Here is a 20,170-nt window from a genome sequence, read left to right as displayed (position 1 = left end):
TTCATTATCACAGCGGTTGGCTTGTGTAGCTCCCTCCTAGCTAGCCTGTCTGGAGCTGCAGTAATAGGGAAGCACACTGACTCCCAGCTCTCGGTGGGGTCGTTAGAAGTCACGCACCCAGTGATCAGATAATAATTGCCTATACCAAGGAGATTTGACTCTCATTAAGAGGAAAGAGTATTTACCGACCAAACTGGCTAACGATTTCTGTGAAGAGGTAAAATTTGGAAGTTTTTGCAGATCTTCATACTGAGTCATCGATAGACTCCCCAATTTGATGGAATAATTCACGGGCACCGTGGACGTGTTGTGTAGCTGTAATAAAATATATATATATTATCCACCAACCTAATTGTAACAGCTGATAAACAGAAATCAGAGGGCTCTAGGTAATAAGGGAACAAATATGCGCTCCCGGATAGCTTCCGCACACAGTAGATCTATATAAGCATTATCAACTGTGTACGTAAATGAATCCCATGTTTACACACAATAATTGCAGTCGCTTATTACAGATGTCGCATTAATTAGTCTGGCATGTGCAGTGTAAATAGATTACCTTAAATATTGATGCAGCGCTATCTTTAGCTAGAACATATCCCATATTCAGCATTTTTGTATCCAGCGAACAGGACAGGTAGGGAGCTAAACCGAGTCCCTTAATTCCTAATGTCAGCGTTGCTCGGCGCGTACGCACCTCCAGATTCTCAAAGAACTAGAAGAATAAAATACCAAAAATACAACAGAGCTGGTCATTATGGTAAATCTTAGACTTTATTCGGTGAGCTGCCTACAGGGTATTCCCGTATTCCCACCTCAGAGATCCTATCCCAATATGTAGTGTCATGCTGCTGCTATGCAGGTAGATGCAAGCTATACTAGATGGCAATAGAGTGGAGAGAGGACTGCACACAGCAAGAGCAGACCTGCAGCGCAGCAGCGAGGATACCACCAGGTGGCAGCGGAATAATCAAACAACCCTGGTTATATAAGTCTGTAGTGCAGTACCAAAGGAATAAACAAGCACAGAGTCAGAAACAAGCCAAATCGGTCAATAAGGGTCAAGAGCAGATATGCCAAAGAAAAGAGACACAAACAGGGTCAAGGTCCAAGACAAGTCAAATACAAGGGAGTCAAAACACGACAGGGGAACACAGAGTTGGGACAGGAAAGGGGGAAAAAACAGACACGGCTACAGTCAGCAAAAGCAGCAGAACAAATCAGGGCAAGCAGAGTCAGCTACACACGCTGTAGGTAGAAACTATAACTGACATCACCTGCAGGATGCAGTGGAGAGAAATAGCCGGACTGAAGCCAGAACGAGGCAGAGAAAAGATAACCCCTTGACATGATCAGACCGGGAAAGAGACACAGGATACAAAACCCAACCTGGATCATGACATGTAGTAGGTGTAGTAATAATAATAATAATAGAAAATGCCTCCAATTAGAAATGTAGTACAGTTCTCCTAATAACCTATATTGCTTACCCCATGTGCAGGGCATTGAAGTAGCTTAGGTATCCATGGTTACGACCACTAGCAACTAACTGTCATTACATGAGTGGTTGTAACCATGGATATCTAAACTACTGCTACTGTACACGAGGTAAGGGACATAGGTTATCGGGAGAACTATACTACATTTCTAATTGGTATTTGCTTATATTATTAATATTACTACACCTACTACATATTGGGATAGTATATTGGCAATGGAAATACCTCTGTAAAGGGATTGTCAACTTTTGAGGACATTTTTTTAAATCTGTAAATGTGTGTATTTTGGGGCTTAAAATCATTTTTACATTTCGGTGTAATTAATAATTCTACATTGTTTGCCTTCTATAGCCTATATGTTACGTTGTCCATTGCGGGCTGCAGAACAAGTCAACTGTGAAACAATCAGTGAGGCAGCTGTGATGGTATGACAGGAGAGTTTGTAACTCTTTTATCTGTCTTTTTCTGAACTCCTCTTAGCTGATTACAAGAAAACAAAGAGCCTGTAAATGTCTAATGCTGTGAAATGCTTAATGAAACCCAATTGAAAAACTGATTTTTAGCCCCAAATACATGCATTTAAGGAATGACTCAGGATTTGCAGCAACCATATTAGTAGTCTGTGGCTGCCAGACAAGTGTCCAGCGAAACTTCCTCTTATCTGCCAGGGTAACTTCTGATTACTAAGCCAGCCAGGTGTGACATCATGCGTGCATGCGTCTCTGCTGACGTTGTTCCAGGCCTACTAATTAGAAGTGGCACCAGGAATTCCAGAAGGTAGGGCTCTGGTCCAACGACCATGTACTATATAATGTGGCCACTGGATCAAGGTCCTGCAAATCTCTTTGATCATCTCTACTTATTACAGTATTCCAAAGTACAAAGATGTCCATGAGTCCTTTGAAGTTATACTCAGGACTGTGGACACTACAGATCACAACGTATGACTGCAGACCATACGGAAGTGCCAAACCTGGGCGTACATTTAAAAAGAGAGAAGTGTATCAGTATTAATTTTAATTACCGTATTTTACACATTATAAGACACACTTTTTTTCCCGGTACCGTTGCTGAAGGCTGGGAGGAGGGGGTGTCCAGCGATGCTGCCGGGGGTGTCCACCGCTGCTGCCCGAGGTGTCCAGTGCTGCAGGGGGCTCTGCCGACATTTCGTGAAAGGTCAGAGCCCCCCCGCAGTTCCATGGTTTCCTGTGGGATGGATGCTGGGGAGCAGCACATGCGCAGATGGAGATCTCGGCATCAAGATCTCGGGAGATTTCCGAGCTGAGATTTCGTCTCCTGAGATCTCCATGTGCGCATGTGCCACCCCCGGTGACCATTTTCCCAGAGTCCACCGCACAGAAAACCATGGAACTGCCGGGGCCTCTGGCCTTTCACAAAATGTCGGCAGAGCCCCCCCGCAGCACCGGACACCCCGGGCAGCAGCGCCAGGCACCCCGGGCAGCAGCACCAGGCACCGCAGCAGCACCGCCAGGGATACCCACAGCACCGGACACCTGCAGCACGTACTACACATCAGACACCCCCCTCATACCAGCCTACAGCATCACCACACTCCAGCCTCCTCCAGCAGCGACCCTGGGACCCCACTTCACCGCAGCCACCACCCCCAGTAAGCAATAAGATGCATGGATTATAAGAAGCACCACCACTTTATTAAAAAAAAATGTTTTCATATTTTTCTCCTCAAAATTTGGGATGCGTCTTATAATCTGGAGCGTCTTATAATCCGAAAAACACGGTATATGTTTCCCCTTCAGGATCCGCTCCTCCTTATGGTCATGATCTAGCGAAAACTATCAACATCAGGCTCAGGCCTAAAGTTTTTCCTAAAATTGACAAGAAGCAGTTAATGCTGATAAGTGAAATCATTAGGCAGATTTGATTCAATTTTTTCTAGCCCGTGTGGATATACCCTAATAGTATGACAATTATATCTTCCTGTGATTTCATGCATGTCGCTATTCTTCTTAGTTATGAATTGTGAAATAAAATTATTGCTTGAACTTTGACAGTCTGTGCTACCAGGACCTATCACTTACTTAACACATGGAGTTAAAAATCTTGTAAAAAAATTTGAGCTCCCATGATTATGCTGCTCTTTTCCCTTTTGTGCTGCATCGCTCCATTGAAGAGATATTCACATTTGTTGCTTTGGAGCACAGTATGTGAAATCTCTGCTTTGAGAACCAACTGGGCATTTCTTCAGAGCCTTCTCTGGGTTTGTGTACTTTCACCTCTCCCTCCCAGATGCTGCCAAACACAGCACTGCTGCATATGAGACTGCTAGATAAGCTGCTGAGCTGTGATTGGCAGTGATTGGGTGAAAGTTGCATATCTTCCAAAAAAACTCTGAAGAAATGCACAGTTGGACCGCAAAGCAGAGATTTCACATACTGTGCTCCAAAAGTAACATATGTGAATATTTCTGCAATGGAGCGACACAGCACAAAATGGAAAAGAGCATCAGAATCAGAGGAGCACAGGGATTTTTACACACTATTAACTCAATTTTTTCTCGAGCAAGTGATAGGTTCTCTTTAAGAACGGACATTCACTTTAATAACCATACAGATACAGCAGCAGTTTTTTAAAACCTATTTTAAGAATTACTTCCTGAAGACTCACAGTTTTGTCTTCCTCAGGTGAAAAGGCGATAAGAAGATGACACTTCGCTCCGGGGTCCACTATACCAACAGGATTGAGCAGCACAAAAGGACCGAAGGAATTTAAGAGAGAAAAACGAGGCTCGGAAAATAAGGAGTCAAGGAGTATAATAGATGTCAACAACAATTCTCATACCTTCAACAGTATTAGACCGGGGTCACACTTGCGAAAAAACTCGCACGAGTCTCACATCTAAATACCCGGCACTGCCACCGGCACTCGGACCAGAGCGCTCAGCTGCACAGAAATACATGCAGCTGCACACTCCGGTCCCGAGTGCCGGCGGCAGTGCCAGGTGTTGAGACGCTAGATTCGTGTGAGTTTCTCGCAAGTGTGACCCCAGACTATTATTTAGCTTTGAGCTCCTTTAAAGTCGAGCTGCTTGCAGTTAACCCTTAGCAATATAGAATTGTAAGTGTGCATTCAACGCAACCGCAAAGTAAACCTGTAAAATTTTGGCTGTGTTCACATCTACGTTAGGGAATTTTCTCGGTGTCATTCTAGGAACAGAAAAAGGTAAATCATGCATTTCTGTGAAATGACATACAGTGGGGAGAAAAAGTATTTATTCAGCCACCAATTGTGCAAGTTCTACCACTTAAAAAGATGAGCGAGGCCTGTAATTGACATCATAGGTAGACCACAACTATGAGAATCAAAATGAAAAAACAAATCCAGAAAATCACCTTGTCTGATTTGGCAAGATTTATTTTTCAAATTATGGTGGAAAATAAGTATTTGGTCATTAACAAAAGTTCATCTCAATATTTTGGTATATATCCTTTGTTGGCATTGACAGAGGTGAAACGTTATCTGTAAGTATTCACAAGTTTGGCACACACTGTTGGTGGCATGTTGGCCCATTCTTCCATGCAGATCTCCTCTAGAGCAGTGATGTTTTGGGCCTGTCGCTGGGCAACACGGACTTGGAAATCCCTCCAAAGGTTTTCTATGGGGTTGAGATCTGGAGACTGGCTAGTCCACTCCAGGACCTTCATATGCTTTTTTTGAAGCCACTTCTTCATTGCCCTGACGGTGTGCTTGGGATCTTTATCATGCTGAAAGACCCATCCATGATTCATCTTCAATGCCCTTGCGCCGGTGAACTATGCCCCAGAACACAGCAAAATACTTCCGGGACATAGTTCACCGGTGCATGCTCCGTAATGTTTTTGGCTTTGCCCGCAGTTGGGTAAAGCATACTGAGCGTGCGCAAGGCAAGATTGCATTGCGCACGCGCCAACTATTGTGGACAACTACTCAAATTCCCGAAAATATTGTGGACGGCGGACAAGGATGGGGTGGAGGAAAGGAGACGAAACCGTACGGCCCTCCAAAGAAATACCACCCCACACCATTATTGACGCACTGCCAAACCTGTTGAAGGATGTTACAGGCAGATCGCTCTCCATGGCATCTCCAGACTCTGTCACGTCTGTCACATGTGCTCAGTGTGAACCTGCTTTCATCTGTGAAAAGCACAGGGCACCAGTGCCAATCCTGGTGTTCTGTGGCAAATGCCAGGAGTCCTGCACGGTGTTGGGCTGTGAGCACAACTACCATCTGTGGACGTCTGGCACTCAGACCATCCTCATGGAGTCGGTTTCTAACTGTTTGTGCAGACACATGCACATTTGTGGCCTGCTGGAGGTCATTTTGCAGGGCTCTGGCAGTGCTCCTCCTGTTCCTGCTGCTGAGTTGTTGCCCTCCTACGGTCCCCTCCATATCTCCTGGTGTACTGGCCTGTCTCCTGGTAGCGCCTCCAGCCTCTGGACACTACGCTGACAGACACAGCAAACCTTCTTTCCACAGCTCGCATTGATGTGCCATCCTGGATGAGATGCACTACCTGAGCCTCTTGTGTGGGTTGTAGAGTCCGTCTCATGCTACCATGAGTGTGAAAGCACAACCAACATTCAAAAGTGACCAAAACATCAGCCAGAAAGCATTGGTGCTGAGATGTGGTCTATGGTCCCCACCTGCAGAACCACTCTTTTATTGAGGGTGTCTTGATAATTGCCAATAATTTCCTTCTGTTGTCTATTCCATTTGCACAGCAGCATGTGAAACTAATTGTCAATCAGTGTTGCTTCCTAAGTGGACAGTCTGATTTCACAGAAGTTTGATTTACTTGGAGTTATATTCTGTTGTTTAAGTGTTCCCTTTATTTTTTTGAGCAGTGTACTTATTTTCCACCATAATTTGAAAAATAAATCTTGCCAAATCAGATGAGGTGATTTTCTGGATTTGTTTTCTCATTTTGACTCTCATAGTTGTGGTCTACCTATGATGTCAATTACAGGCCTCTCTCATCTTTTTTAGTAGGAGAACTTGCACAAATGGTGGCTAACTAAATACTTTTTTTCCCCCACTGTATACCAACGGCACCCAACAGACTGCATTAAAATATAGTCAGTCAGGTATGACTGCATATGGCATTGGGACCAACTTCCTGCACTTTACAGCGTATTATTCAATAGAGGAGGCATAGCCAGGTCTGGTTACATGCCTGCAGGAATCAAGGTTTGTACAGTCCATTAAAAAGTTTCCGTTTTCTGACAACATCTGACGGCGGCTTATCTTTCCTGAAAACAAAAGGATCGGGTATTTACATAGTGACATTGGTTGAAAAAAGACCTAGGTCCATCAAGTTCAAACTTTCTCCACCAATTATCCATTCTTTATCACTAAATTATCTATAACCCACAATGATATGTGTACTGAGGACATTATCCAGCCCTTTTTTAAAAGCTGTTATAGAGTCTGCCATTACTACCTCTTGTGGTCGGCATTCCACTTTCTGCTGACTGCCCTAACTGTAAAGAACCATTTCCTATTTAGCTGCCGGAATCTTCTTTCTTCCATTAGTAATGAGTGCCCCTTGGTCCTTAGTATGGTCTTTGGAAGAAATAAGTCCTTTGTATTGACCACATATATTTATAAATGTAAATGAGATCTCCTCTGAGACGTCTTTTTTATAAACTAAACAAGCCCAACTTTACCAACCTCTCATCATGAGAGGCCTCCATCCCTTGTAATAATCTAGCTGCCGCCTTTGAACTGACTCTAACTTCTAAATATCCTTTTTAAAATGTGGAGACCAAAACTGGATCCCATATTCTAGATATGGCCTCACCAGTGATTTATAAATGGGTAACAATACGTTCGGATCACATGATTTTATCTCATTGTCCATCTACTTTCAGAGTCTCCTGCCACCAACACCTGTTTGGCATTTGCTGGACTTCTAATTCCCTCCTTCCTTCAGCAGTCGATTTCCTGGTTGTAGGAGAAACGTCCTGCTGTAGTGATCGGAACCCTGGGTCTGCATTCCTAATATCAGTCATATACTAGGTTGTGCCAGACCAGGCCTGGGCTCCCTGACACTTTACCCCCTACCTCTTCTGGTAACTGTTATCCAGCTATGTACTTCTGGGTCCTGATCTTCCTCACCGCCACTCTCTTCCATTTCACTGGCCCCAGCCAGTGCTGCTCAGTGAGCTCTAAATTCCTCTCCAGGTTTTCAATGCTCCTGAGTATTATAAGTTGCATATTTAGAGTTGATACCTGGGCTTCCAAACATGTAACTGTTCTCGCTACGTGTGACACATAGCGGCGATCGGGCCCCTGCTACGATGTCGCTGATTGTGCTCGAATGTCCGGGGCCATTTTTTGATAGCCGGTGTCCCGCTGGCCTGCATGCATCGCTGTGTTTGACAGGGACAACGACGAACGACCTCAATACTACAGGTCGGAGAGACAGGGTCCCAACGATCGTATCGTTCTGGATCGCTGCTGCGTCGCTGTTGAGATCTGACTGTTTGACATCTCACCAGCGACCTCGCAGCTACCCATCAGCGATCCCTACCAGGTCACATCGTTGTCGGGATCGCTGGTGCGTCGCCAAGTGTGACGGTACTATTAGAGTCTGTGGAACTTGTAGTTCTCCAACCAGCAATTTAAATTTCAGTTGCCTGGTCCTTATCTCCCTCATCATTAATTGCCTGGAAAAGTTGGAGGACCCCATAAACGACATAATTGACCAGTTCCATTGGGTTTAGAAGACTTTTCTCTGATGTACCGTATATGGGGGTCTTATAGTGGTGGTCTCACTTTCAACTTCATCGATTACGTTAACAGCAATTTACTAAGACAGCAATCATGTCACCCACAACTGCTGGCATTGACTCATATGCTGTGGAAACTGCTGTGTGTTTGCCAAGGTCAAATCTAATGATGCGCGCACCATTTATAAATAGGATCGGCTGCTATGTTTGGCGAACAATGGAAATGAAGTGTTAAAAGCAAGAAATGAGTCGCTGGTCTCAAGATTAAACAATAGATTTTAGGTTATAAGACTTAAAGGATACTTCCACAGGCTCATAAGAAATGTTTTGCAAAGTTACTTTCTTTACTACACGTTGACCTGCAAAAAAATAAAAAAAATAAAAAAACAGATGTAAGAACATTTTCAACACTTCAATCACAGTGTGTGGCAGCATTAAGAGATTTAATAAGACTGGCCCTTTACACATCAGTCTAAGGGCTCATACTCACTTGCGAGACTCACATGAAAACCTGGCACTGCTGCTGGCACTCAGACAGGAGCGTGCGGCTACATGTATTGCTATGCAGCCGCACGCTCTGGTTCGAGTCCCAGTGACAGTGCCAGGTTTTCAAGCGAGAGACTCGCACGAGAAACGTGCGAGACTCTTGCAAGTGAGTATGAGCCCTAAAACTGATTTATCGGCAGTATAATGCGCCAAATTTAATAAGAAGAGCACATCTCGAAATAAATTTGATGCATCTTGTGCAAGTTTGACAAAATTTAAATAGACACCAGAAAATATTCACAAAAACGTACGCCGATTTCTGAGTTGCATATTAAACCTGTAAGACTGTTGCTAGATTTGCCCTCTTAGCTTGGGAACACTTTTCTCATCACTTTTCAAAAGTGGCGAAAGGAGTCGCTCAAGTGCTAAAACCTCTGACTTTCACAAAAGTGTTGTAAACTTTTTAATAAACCATTTCCACTCCACATTGAATCAGTGTGGTGGGGATGCTCAAGCAACTTGCACGTGCTCTGCAGTCATATCAGGGCTGTCATTTCATATTACACATATCTTGTCTGCCTGTTCTGGACTACTCCTCTGGGATATATAATGAAACCCTGCTCTGATCTCACTTCAGAGTAATAACAAGTTAAGCAAAACAGCAGAGGTGTACATAGAAATCATGGGCCCCTATAGCACAAGTTCTAATTGGGCCCCTACACCTAAAAAAAAATAATTGTTGGGGTCACAGAAGAGCATACAGTGGGTACGGAAAGTATTCAGACCCCTTTAAATTTTTCACTCTTTGTTTCATTGCAGTCATTTGGTAAATTCAAAAGGGTAAATTTTATTCTCATTAATGTACACACTGCACCCCATCTTGGCTGAAAAAAAAACAGAAATGTAGAAATTTTTGCAAAGTTATTAAAAAAGAAAAACTGAAATATCTCATGGTCAGACACTCATATTTAAGTCACATGATACCCATTTCCTTGTGATCCTCCTTGAGATGGTTCTACTCCTTCATTGGAGTCCAGCTGTGTTTCATGAAACTGATAGGACTTGATTTGTGAAGGCACACACCTGTCTATATAAGACCTCACAGTGCATGTCAAACCAAAAGAGAATCATGAGGTCAAAGGAACTAGCCAAGGAGCTCAAGAGACAGAATCGTGGCAAGGCACACATCTGACCAAGGTTACCAAATAATTTCTGCAGTACTTAAGGTTCCTAAGAGCACAATGGCCTCCATAATCCTTAAATGGAAGAAGTTTAGGACCACCAGAAGTCTTCCTAGACCTGGCCGTCTAGCCAAACTGGGCAATCGTGGGAGAAGAGCCTTGGCCAAGATCACTGTGGCTGAGCTCCACAGATGGAGTAGGGAGATGGGAGAAACTTTCAAAAAGTCAACTATAACTGCAACCCTCCACCAGTTGGGTCTTTATGGCAGAATGGCCAGATGGAGGCCTCTCCTCAGTGCAAGACATATGAAAGTCCACATAGATTTTGCTAAAAAAAACACATAAAGGACTCCCAGACTATGAGAAATAAGATTCTCTGGTCTGATGAGACGAAGATAGAACTTTTTGGTGATAATTCTAAGTGGTATGTGTGGAGAAAACCAGACACTGCTCATCACCTGCCCAATACAATCCCAACAGTGAAACATGTTTTTCAGCTGCAAGGACAGGACAACTGGTTGCAATTGAAGGAAACATGAAAGCGGGCAAGTATAGAGATAACCTGGATGAAAACCTCTTCCAGAGTGCTCTGGACCTCAGACTTGGCCGAAGGTTCACCTTCCAACAAGACAATGACCTTAAGCACACAGCTAAAATAACAAAGGAGTGGCTTCAGAACAATTCTGTGACCATTCATGACTGGCCCAGCCAGAGCCCTGACCTAAATCCAATTGAGCATCTCTGGAGAGACCTGAAAATGGCTGTCCTCCAACGTTCACCATCCAATCTGACAGAACTGGAGAGGCTCTGCAAGAAAGAATGGCAGAGGATCCCCAAATCCAGGTGTGAAAAACTTATTGCATCATTCCCAAGAAGACTCATGGCTGTACTAGCTCAAAAGGTTGCTTCTACTCAATACTGTGCAAAGAGTGTGAATACTTACGACCATGTGATATTTCAGTTTTTCTTTTTTAATAAATTTGCAAACATTTCTACATTTCTATTTTTTTTTTTGAGTCAAGATGGGGTGCAGAATGTACATTAATGAGAGCAAAAATGAACTTTTTTGAATTTAACAAATGGCTGCAGTGAAAGAAAGAGTGAAAAATTTAAAGGGATCAGAATACTTTCTGTACCCGCTGTATCTCATAACGTTGCAGCCTTTACATAGTAATTTTCCTCCTGCTGAAATCCTTGATTCCTCTTTCATTGCCCCCCATAAAGTATGATGCCAAGAACAATGCCCCCCCACACACAGCATGATACCCCCATGGATAATTTCTCCACATACACACATTCACAATATAATGACCCTACTGTACCCCACCTCAACTCCCAAGGCAAAGTTTGATGATCTCAACACTATGATCCCCCAACTATGACCCCCACACAGTCTTCCATGCAGTATAATGGGCCGTTTACAGTATAATGGTCCCCACACCTCGCCACACTGTATTATGGCCCGCAGTAGTCCTCCAAACAGTATAATAGCCTCCATAAAGTATGATGGACCCCACACAAACCTTAATACTATATAATTGCTTGCATACAGTATAATGGCCCCCTCCACATAGCGCTGCAAATATTATAATGGCCCCACATAGCCTTCCATATAGTATAATGGGCCCCATATATTCCTTCATATAGTATAATTCGCCCCCAATAATCCTCCATATAGTATAATGCACTATCCATGGTCCTGCATATAAAATAATGCACTCCCATGGTCCTCCATACAATATAATGAACTCCCCATGGTCCTCCATACAATATAATGCGCTCACCATGGTCCCCCATACAATATATTGTACCACCCATGACCCTCCAAACAATATAATGCACCCCCATACATCCATACAATATAATGCACCTCTCATGGTCCTCCATACATCTATACAATATAATGCACCCCTCATGGTCCACCATACAATATAATGCACACCCATTGTCCTCCATACAATATAATGCACCCCACTTCCCGCTGAGTAAGAATGATGGGGGTGGAAACGTCTGCTGATGCTCCATCCTCCATCCTCATTGCTCATGCTGACGGGGAGGGGGACCTAGTTCGGGCGCTGACAGGCGGCGTGCGGGCGATGACAACAGCCCCTCCCCCTCTCATGGACACCATAGCAGTCGTGTGGCCTGCAGCCATTGGCGGTACGCCACTACACAACAGACATAAGTGTGATACTGTCACATCTCAAAACAGGGACAGTACAGCAGTGTTGACAGTGCTATGTGAGGAGGAGAGCTTTTAGGTCCCTCATAGGGATCTTATCTGAAAGGTGTTAGTCATCTGTGCTTTCCAATCATGCAAGAGGAGATTAGGGCTGTCTGCCATTACATCTTACCCACTAAGAAACCTGCTCTAATGGGGGCGTGTTCTTCCTTCTACAGCATGTTGGTGCCTACTTATGATTGGTCACCATCATACAGGGAGAAGAAATACACACCCCAGTGAAAAAATATCTGATAACACCCACTTGGAATTAGAAAAAGTGAACTCTTGGGGTGCCTATTTCTTTGATTGCTAGTATCTTCGCAAAGGAGAGTCAAGATTAAAAAAAAAAACAAAAAACCAGGATCAAAATGTTTTATCCCGCTTTGAAAAAAAACAAAATGTTTTATAACTGTATTATTGCTCCATTCCATACAAGTGTAGCTGGGATATGGCACTCATACTGATTTCATACAAAAGCATAGAGGTTTCAATATGAATTCTCCATTAAATGCCGTGTATACAGCGTTTTTTTTTAACTCATAAAAGCACTAAAAAATCGGAATGTGAAGTAGTGTAGTATGACAAGAACCAGACAGCTCCGGAATAAAGGAGCCAAATGAGACTCCATGTGTCTTGTTATACAACCAATGTGTCATGTGCATTTTTTTTTCTCAAATTTGTATTTATTTATATTTATTTTAATAAGACCTGGTCCATTAAGACAGGGCACCAATTGTTAATAATTATTTATAATTACTAATAATTGTTTTTAATTCTGCACATAAATTATACATATAGAATGTAATACGGTTAAAATCCTTACGACCTTGTTAACGCAGCAGAAAGAGAATGCGATGACACGCTAACATAAAATGCAATTGAGCCATTCGGAGATATGCTTGTTGCTTTTAATTTGAAAATCCATTAAGCTTGGTAATCTATGGTAGAACTGTGCACATCAAATAAAGACATCACCACCCTCACCTCCCTTCATTCATGATAGAAAAAAAATGAAAAATAAGGAAGAAATGCCGGCATCGGGCAATTTATACACATCTAGAATGCCTGGCTTGTTAGCAATTTCACTCATTGAAGGGCGCCAAAAACCATCAATATAATGTTGATAGTAATGTTAAATGAAGCTACTCAGGTCATTTTATAATGAAGTGTAAGGAAATGCGCAGTCGTTAACTAGTATCTGCCTCGTTATATTGATTAAATACCTATTGCAACCTCTCCGAAGCCGATGAGATGGCGTCCATTTTCAGAACTGACAATCAAAGGTGGAGCTATTGCAGGACAGTGAAGCTCAAGATACAGGGTGTTGTGTGGGCTGTAGAGATAGTAAAACAGTTAAAAACAGTATGCAAGAGGATAATAAATAAATATATATATATATATATATATATATATATATATATATGGGTTGGACAAAATAATGGAAACACCTAACGTTTTGGCATCATAATCTTCGAACATGTTCTAAACATGCAAACCGTGACATATGGTAATGTTTTGTAGTTGATTATTTGTGTTATGTGATATGTGTATGTAAATTAACTGTTAGTTTTGCAGAATTGTAAGAACATTGATGAGAACCTGATACCAATGGCAGACCTCTCGGATTTTCAAAGAGGTCAAATTGTTGGTGCTCGTATGGCAGGCGCTAGTGTAACAGAAAGTGCCCGAATGCTTGGCGTGTCAAGAGGTACTGTCTCCAAAGTAATGACTGCGTTTTAAAGAGAAGGAAAAACGTCCGCAGCGAAGCACAGGTCCGGCCGAAAGTCGAAGCTGACTGAGAGAGACTGTCGGACTCTAAAGCGAATTGTGAGAGAGGATCGCAAGACCACGGCTCCGAAAATCACTGCTGAGCTCAATGAACACCTACAGAGCCCAGTTTCCAGGAAAACTGTTCGTCGGGAGCTGCACATATCTGGATTCCACGGAAGAGATGCAATTCGAAAACCGCTGCTCTCAATGGCAAATGTTTCCAAGCGTTTAGAGTGGTGTAGAAACCTCCAGAATTGGTCCCTCGAGCAGTGGAGACATGTGATATTCTCAGACGAAGCATCGTTTACCCAATTTCCGACCTCCGGCCGAATGTACGTTTGGAGACAGCCGAAAGAAGCATTCCATCCAGACTGCCTTCTCCCAACCGTAAAACATGGCGGAGGTTCTGTGATGATCTGGGGTGCTATTTCGTGGAGATCCGCCGGGCCAATGATATCCCTTCATGGAAGAATTAACAGCCGCGATTATTTAGGCATTTTGGGCGACCAAGTGCATCCTATGGTTCAAGCACTGTTCCCGGAGGGGAACGCCATCTTTCAGGATGATAATGCACCAATTCATACAGCTAGAATCGTTAAAGCATGGCACGAGGAACATTGTAATGAAGTTGAGCATCTCATCTGGCCCCGACAATCCCCAGACCTCAACATTATTGAGCATTTATGGCCTATTTTAGAGATTCAAATTAGACGTCGATTTCGCCGCCATCGTCGCTCAAAGAACTGGATGTTTTAACTGAACAATGGGCTACAATTCCTTTGGAAACAATTCACACCTTGTATGAATCCATACCTCAGAGAATTGAGGCTGTAATCACCGCAAAAGGTGGACCTACACCATATTAAACTGACTTTTGTTGATGTTTCCAGGTGTTTCCATTATTTTGTCCAACCCCTGTATATATACACTGTATATATATTTTATTAATAATGGAAAATCTCTTACAGGGAGTCTGTCACCAATACTTTACTACCTCATTCGAGAGCAGCATAATGTAGGGGCAGAGACCCTGATTCCAGTGATGTGTCACTTACTGAGCTGCTTGCTGTTTTCATAAAATCCCCTAACTTCGCCCACATCCCTGATTAGCTGCATTCCGTGCACGCTATGCATAGGCAGCAAGCTGCCAATCAGTGGTGGGGGTGGGGTTATAAAAAAGTCATGAATATGGAAGACTACAGGTCTTCAGCAGGTTTACTAGTCCTCTAGTGATAAATCTCATGATGATAAAACAGTGATTTTATCAAATTTACAACAAGCCGCCCATTAAATGTTACTGTACATCGCTGGAATCAGGGTCTCTGTTTCTATATCATGTTGCTGTCAGTTTATGTGGCAAAAACCTGGTGACAGATTCCCTTTAAACCCCAAAGCTGACATTTTCATTTCTGGTTTTAAAACACAAAATGTGTACAATATTTTTTTTTTATTTCCTGGCTGCAAATAGAAATCTTGAAAACAAAAAGAAAATAAGATGCAAAGTTTACAAAGTTGCATAACTTTTTGTTACACAGTGCAACTTAAAATCCTCTTTTCAAATCATGTTGCCTATAGGGATTCTGTGAAGGAATAATTATGTGCACTGAGTACTTTATTCCCATGCCATCCGATTTTCTCGTACTAAACTTATCAAACTGCACCAAAAATTTGCTTCTAAGCTATACATCTATTGAGTACTCACCCAATACTGAAAACTCAAGAGAGGAAGCTTTTATGATGCTGTGGCATGGCATTACTGAGACAAAGCAAGTTTATTGTGCACACAGATCCTATTAATTTCACACAAAGGGTAATAATAATTTAAAATCTTGTATTTCAAAGAAAGAAGCCTCGTAAATATTTCTACTTGTTCTGAAAACTGCTCACATTACAGAATATCCTGCCTTGATCTTTTACATTGTGATATCAGCTGTACAGACCACATCAGCAGCAGTGTCGGTGGTCATCCTAGAGCAGGGACAAAGTCGTAGGCCAACCTTATCCCTAGCCTCAAATATAACGATGAACTTTTTCATTAATTTAATTAGTCGATCATACAATAAAATATTGGAAAAATATAATATGTTATGTAAGGGCAATAAAAACATATGGCCCAATGGCCAATATTAAATATGTGATAAAGGACAAAAAAAAAAACCTTGAACAGAAATAATAAAGTATGATACAAACAAAAGCACCCCCAAACACAGTATGATACCCCCACAGTGAATTCCTCCACTGTACCCGCCACATGCATGGTATGATGACCCTACTGTACCCACTCCCTCAATCCCCCCCAACAAAGAATGGTGACACCATTGCAGTATGATTCACCAGCTGTAATCCCTACACATCCCTCCATACAGTATAATGGCCAATAAAGTGCTATTCACAGTATAATGTCCCTATATAGTCCTCCATACAGTATATCGGGGCCCTGCATTGCTTTCCATATGGCATAATGGCCCCACATAGTGCGCCATACAGTATAATGCCCCTACATAGTGTATGTACATAGTGCTCCATATAGTATAAAATCTCTATACAGTATAATGGCCCCATATGGGGCTCTGAACAGTTTGATGACCCCACAGCCAGATAATACAGTACCGTCTGTTTTACCCCTCAGAAGGTGTTCTAACTTCGTTCTGGCTCGTTGCTTCTTCCACAATAATAAAGAACCTATGGGCTCTTTGAAAATAGTATGTCGGAATCCATATAGGGGAATAGTGCAAAATATATAGCAGTTGGGGCAGTAACATCATTTTTATCAGGTTCTCTCCGCAACAGAGAGGGGTAGACAACACCACACATTTATCTTAGTTATAAACCTGTCGAAAAGTGTAGTCAAATTAAGGGGTATGTAGTCATAGAATCATAGAATTGTAGAGTTGGAAGGGATCTCCTGGGTCATTGTGTCCAACCCTCTGCTCAAAGCAGGATTCATTAAATCATCCCAGACAGATGTCTGTCCAGCCTCTGTTTGAAGACTTCCATTGAAGAAGAACTCACCACCTCTCGTGGCAGCCTGTTCCACTCATTGATTACCCTGTCAAAAAGTTTTTCTAGTATCTAATCTGTGTCACCTCCCATTCAGTTTCATCCCATTGCTTCTAGTCTTTCCTTGTGCAAATGAGAATAAAGATGATCCTTCTATAATTTGACAGTCCTTGAGATATTAGTAGAGAACTATTAAGTCTCCTCTCAGTCTTCTTTTTTGCAAGCTAAACATTCCCAAATCCTGTAACCATTCCTCATAAGACATGGTTTGCAAAGCGGTCACCATTCTGGTTGCTCTTCTCTGAACTTGCTCCAGTCTGTTGATGTGTTTTTTAAAATTTGGTGCCCAAAACTAGACACAGTGTTCCAGATGAGGTCTGACCAAAGAGGAGTAGAGGGAAATAATGACTTCACGTGATCTAGACTGTATGCTTCAGTTAATACATCCCAGAATTGCATTTGCCTTTTTTTGCTGCTGCTGCTGCATCACACTGTTGACTCATGTTTAGTCTGTGATCTATTAGTACACCCAACTCTTTTTCACATGGGCCGTTGCTTAGCCCTATTCCTCCCATTCTGTATATGTTTTTTCATTTTTATTACCCAGATGTAGTACCTTGCATTGTTCCCTGTCAAAAACCATTCTGTTAGTTGCTGCCCACTGCTCCAGTTTATTTATGTCTTTTTGAATTCTCTCTCTCTCTTCTCTAGTATTAGCTATCCCTCCGAGCTTTGTGTCATCAGCAAATTTAATCAGTTAACCCTCAATTCCTACATCTAAATCACTGATAAAGATGTTGAACAATACAGGGCCCAGGACAGAGCCCTGTTCTACTCCACTTGAGACATTCTTCCAACTGGATGTGCAGCAGTTTACGACTAGAGTTGAGCGACTTTGGTCGGATCGGGTTTCATGAAACAAAATTTGTTTCAGATGAAACTGGTCCGACTAGGGCAAAAAAAGTCGGCGTTTCGTCCGAAACCCGACCCCAATGCAAGTCAATGGGGATTAAAAGTCAGCATTGAGTGGATGAATGTCATCCACTCAATGCCGACTTTTATTTCCCATTGACTTGCATTGGGGTCGGGTTTCGGACGAAACGCCGACTTTTTTTTGCCCTAGTCGGACCAGTTTCATCTGAAACAAATTTTGTTTCATGAAACCTGATCCGACCAAAGTCGCTCAACTCTATTTACGACCACTCTTTGGGTCCGATCACTAAGCCAGTTGTGAATCCACCTAAAGGTATGTGCACACGCTGCGGAATGCTCTGCGGATTTGCCCATGCGGATTTTGTAAAATCTGCAGGTAAATCTGCAGGTCAAAAGACCTGCGGTTTTACTTGCAGATTGGCCTGCGGTTTTTCATCTCCACAATGGAGAAGATGGCAAACCGCAGCGCAATCCACAGAAAGAATTGACGTGTCAATTCTTTCTGCGGTTTTGAAACCGCAGCAAATCCGAGCGGAAAATTCTGCAGCGTCTGCACAGCGTTTTTTTTTCCATAGGATATTATGCTACTGTACACCGCAGCAAAAACTGCTGCGGATCTGCAGCGGCCAATTCCACTGCGGATCCGCAGGAGAATCCGCAGCGTGTGCACACACCCAAACAGTTGCCTCTTGTCCATTCCATACTTAGTCATTTTTTCAATAAGCATGGTGTTACATACTTTGTCAAATGCTTTGCTGAAGTCAAGATATACTATATCTACAGCATTTCCCTGATCCACCCAGTTAGTGATTCTGCCATAGAAGGAAATTAAGTTAGTCTGACATGACTTATTAGTTACAAACCCATGCTAACTCTGGTTAATCACTTCATTCTTATCCAGGTACTTACATACATGTGGTTTAATAATTTGTTCAAAGATCTTTCCTGGTATAAAAGTCAGACTCACTGGCCTATAGTTCCCTGGGTCCATCACCTTCTTTTTTTTGAAGATAGGAACAACATTTGCTCTTCTCCAGTCTTCTGGGACTTCTCCTGTTCTCCAAGAATTTTCAAAAATTATGGAGAGTGGTTCAAAAAGCAAGATTTTGGGTACTCACCGTAAAATCTGTTTCTCGGAGCCTTCATTGGGGGACACAGGAAACCATGGGTGTATGCTGCTGCCAATAGGAGGTTGACACTATTCAAAAAAATAGTTAGCTCCTCCCCAGCAGTATATACCCACCAACTGGCAGAAGGCTACTCAGTTTGTGAGAAACAGTAGGAGAAGCACAGAGCATAACAACACAAATTTAACAGATAACAGAATACAAGTGTCCCCCAATGAAGGCTCAGAGAAACAGATTTTACGGTGAGTACCTAAAATCTTGTTTTATTCAGTCGCCATGACAGCACCACGAGAGAGGGGATCCACCCTTCGGGGACAGGAAACCTACAGACATAAAAAGGGCGGCCCTCCCGCTCCAGTTGGTTTCCTGTCCCTGACAGGGGACCCTGCAGGCATACCTGAAGAGGAGTAGATAATGCCCGGGCTTGGCGGCCGATTCAGGCAGCGGGGGTCCCCTGCCTCGGCCTGACCAGGACCATGGAGGCGCCGCACGGCAGGGGAACTGTCGGTGCAGGCGACGTAGCTGTAGGTGGCCTCCAGGGGGAGCGTCCACTACAGGTAGGCCCGCGCCAGTGCCGCCGCGGGTTCCCCTTCCTCCCTCCCTCTCCCCGCCGGGACCGGGGGTGGGCGCTCTCCTCTGCCGGGGCGCGCGGGCCCGGGGATTGTCCGTGCCATTGCCGCCGCCTACTTTCCCTTTGGGGGCGGCTGTCGCTGTGCGGGTGCAGTCTAATGACGCGGCCGGTCGCGCTGGAAGTGACGCGGCGGGCGCGCACTGCGGCCGCAGCCCGGGCGCGCCTCTGGGGGTTGGACGGTGGCGGGGGGTGTGCGTGTGACGTCCCGGGGGGGGCGGCCGTGCGCCGGCTGGGGGAGGGGGGTGTCTCGCCGTGGGTTTGGTCAGGGGAGGGGGGCGGAGGAGGTGGGGAAGGTGAAGGGGACCAGGCGCTGATGGAAGGCACCTGTGAGCCCCAGAGGGGGCGGTGCCACATCTACTTAAGGGCTCAGGTGAGCGGGAGAGCTGCTTCTGGCCCTGTAGTAGCCCATAATGGCGCCTCAGGAGCATCCAGAGCCTTGGGAAGAGACGCAGCCTAAAGCCTCAGAGAAGCCGGAGCAGCGTTCTACCAGCAGCAGCAGCCGTTCTGAGAAACACAAGTCCACTCAGAAGGCGAGACCTGAGAAGTCCACGAGCTGGAGTATGGCAG

The 20,170-nt window shown here is 43.7% G+C and overlaps 1 protein-coding gene across 1 annotated transcript in view; it reads right to left on the bottom strand.

The window, feature by feature from the left end:
• CFAP74 (cilia and flagella associated protein 74) overlaps window positions 1–20,170 on the bottom strand; it is a 269,418-nt gene that overhangs the window by 37,344 nt on the left and 211,904 nt on the right. Inside the window, exons 30-34 of the mRNA XM_073585414.1 lie at window positions 13,366–13,475; window positions 8,555–8,610; window positions 4,146–4,265; window positions 560–715; window positions 186–315 (exon numbers count right to left, since the gene is read on the bottom strand). Coding sequence (XP_073441515.1) covers window positions 186–315; window positions 560–715; window positions 4,146–4,265; window positions 8,555–8,610; window positions 13,366–13,475 — 572 coding nt within the window. The remainder of the gene's footprint in view (window positions 1–185; window positions 316–559; window positions 716–4,145; window positions 4,266–8,554; window positions 8,611–13,365; window positions 13,476–20,170) is intronic.

The sequence above is a fragment of the Dendrobates tinctorius genome, unplaced genomic scaffold (genome assembly GCF_039654945.1).
Source record: "Dendrobates tinctorius isolate UK_male_01 unplaced genomic scaffold, ASM3965494v1 ptg000086l, whole genome shotgun sequence".
NCBI classification, from domain to species: domain Eukaryota; kingdom Metazoa; phylum Chordata; class Amphibia; order Anura; family Dendrobatidae; genus Dendrobates; species Dendrobates tinctorius.
This window is presented reverse-complemented; position numbering and strand designations above follow the sequence as displayed.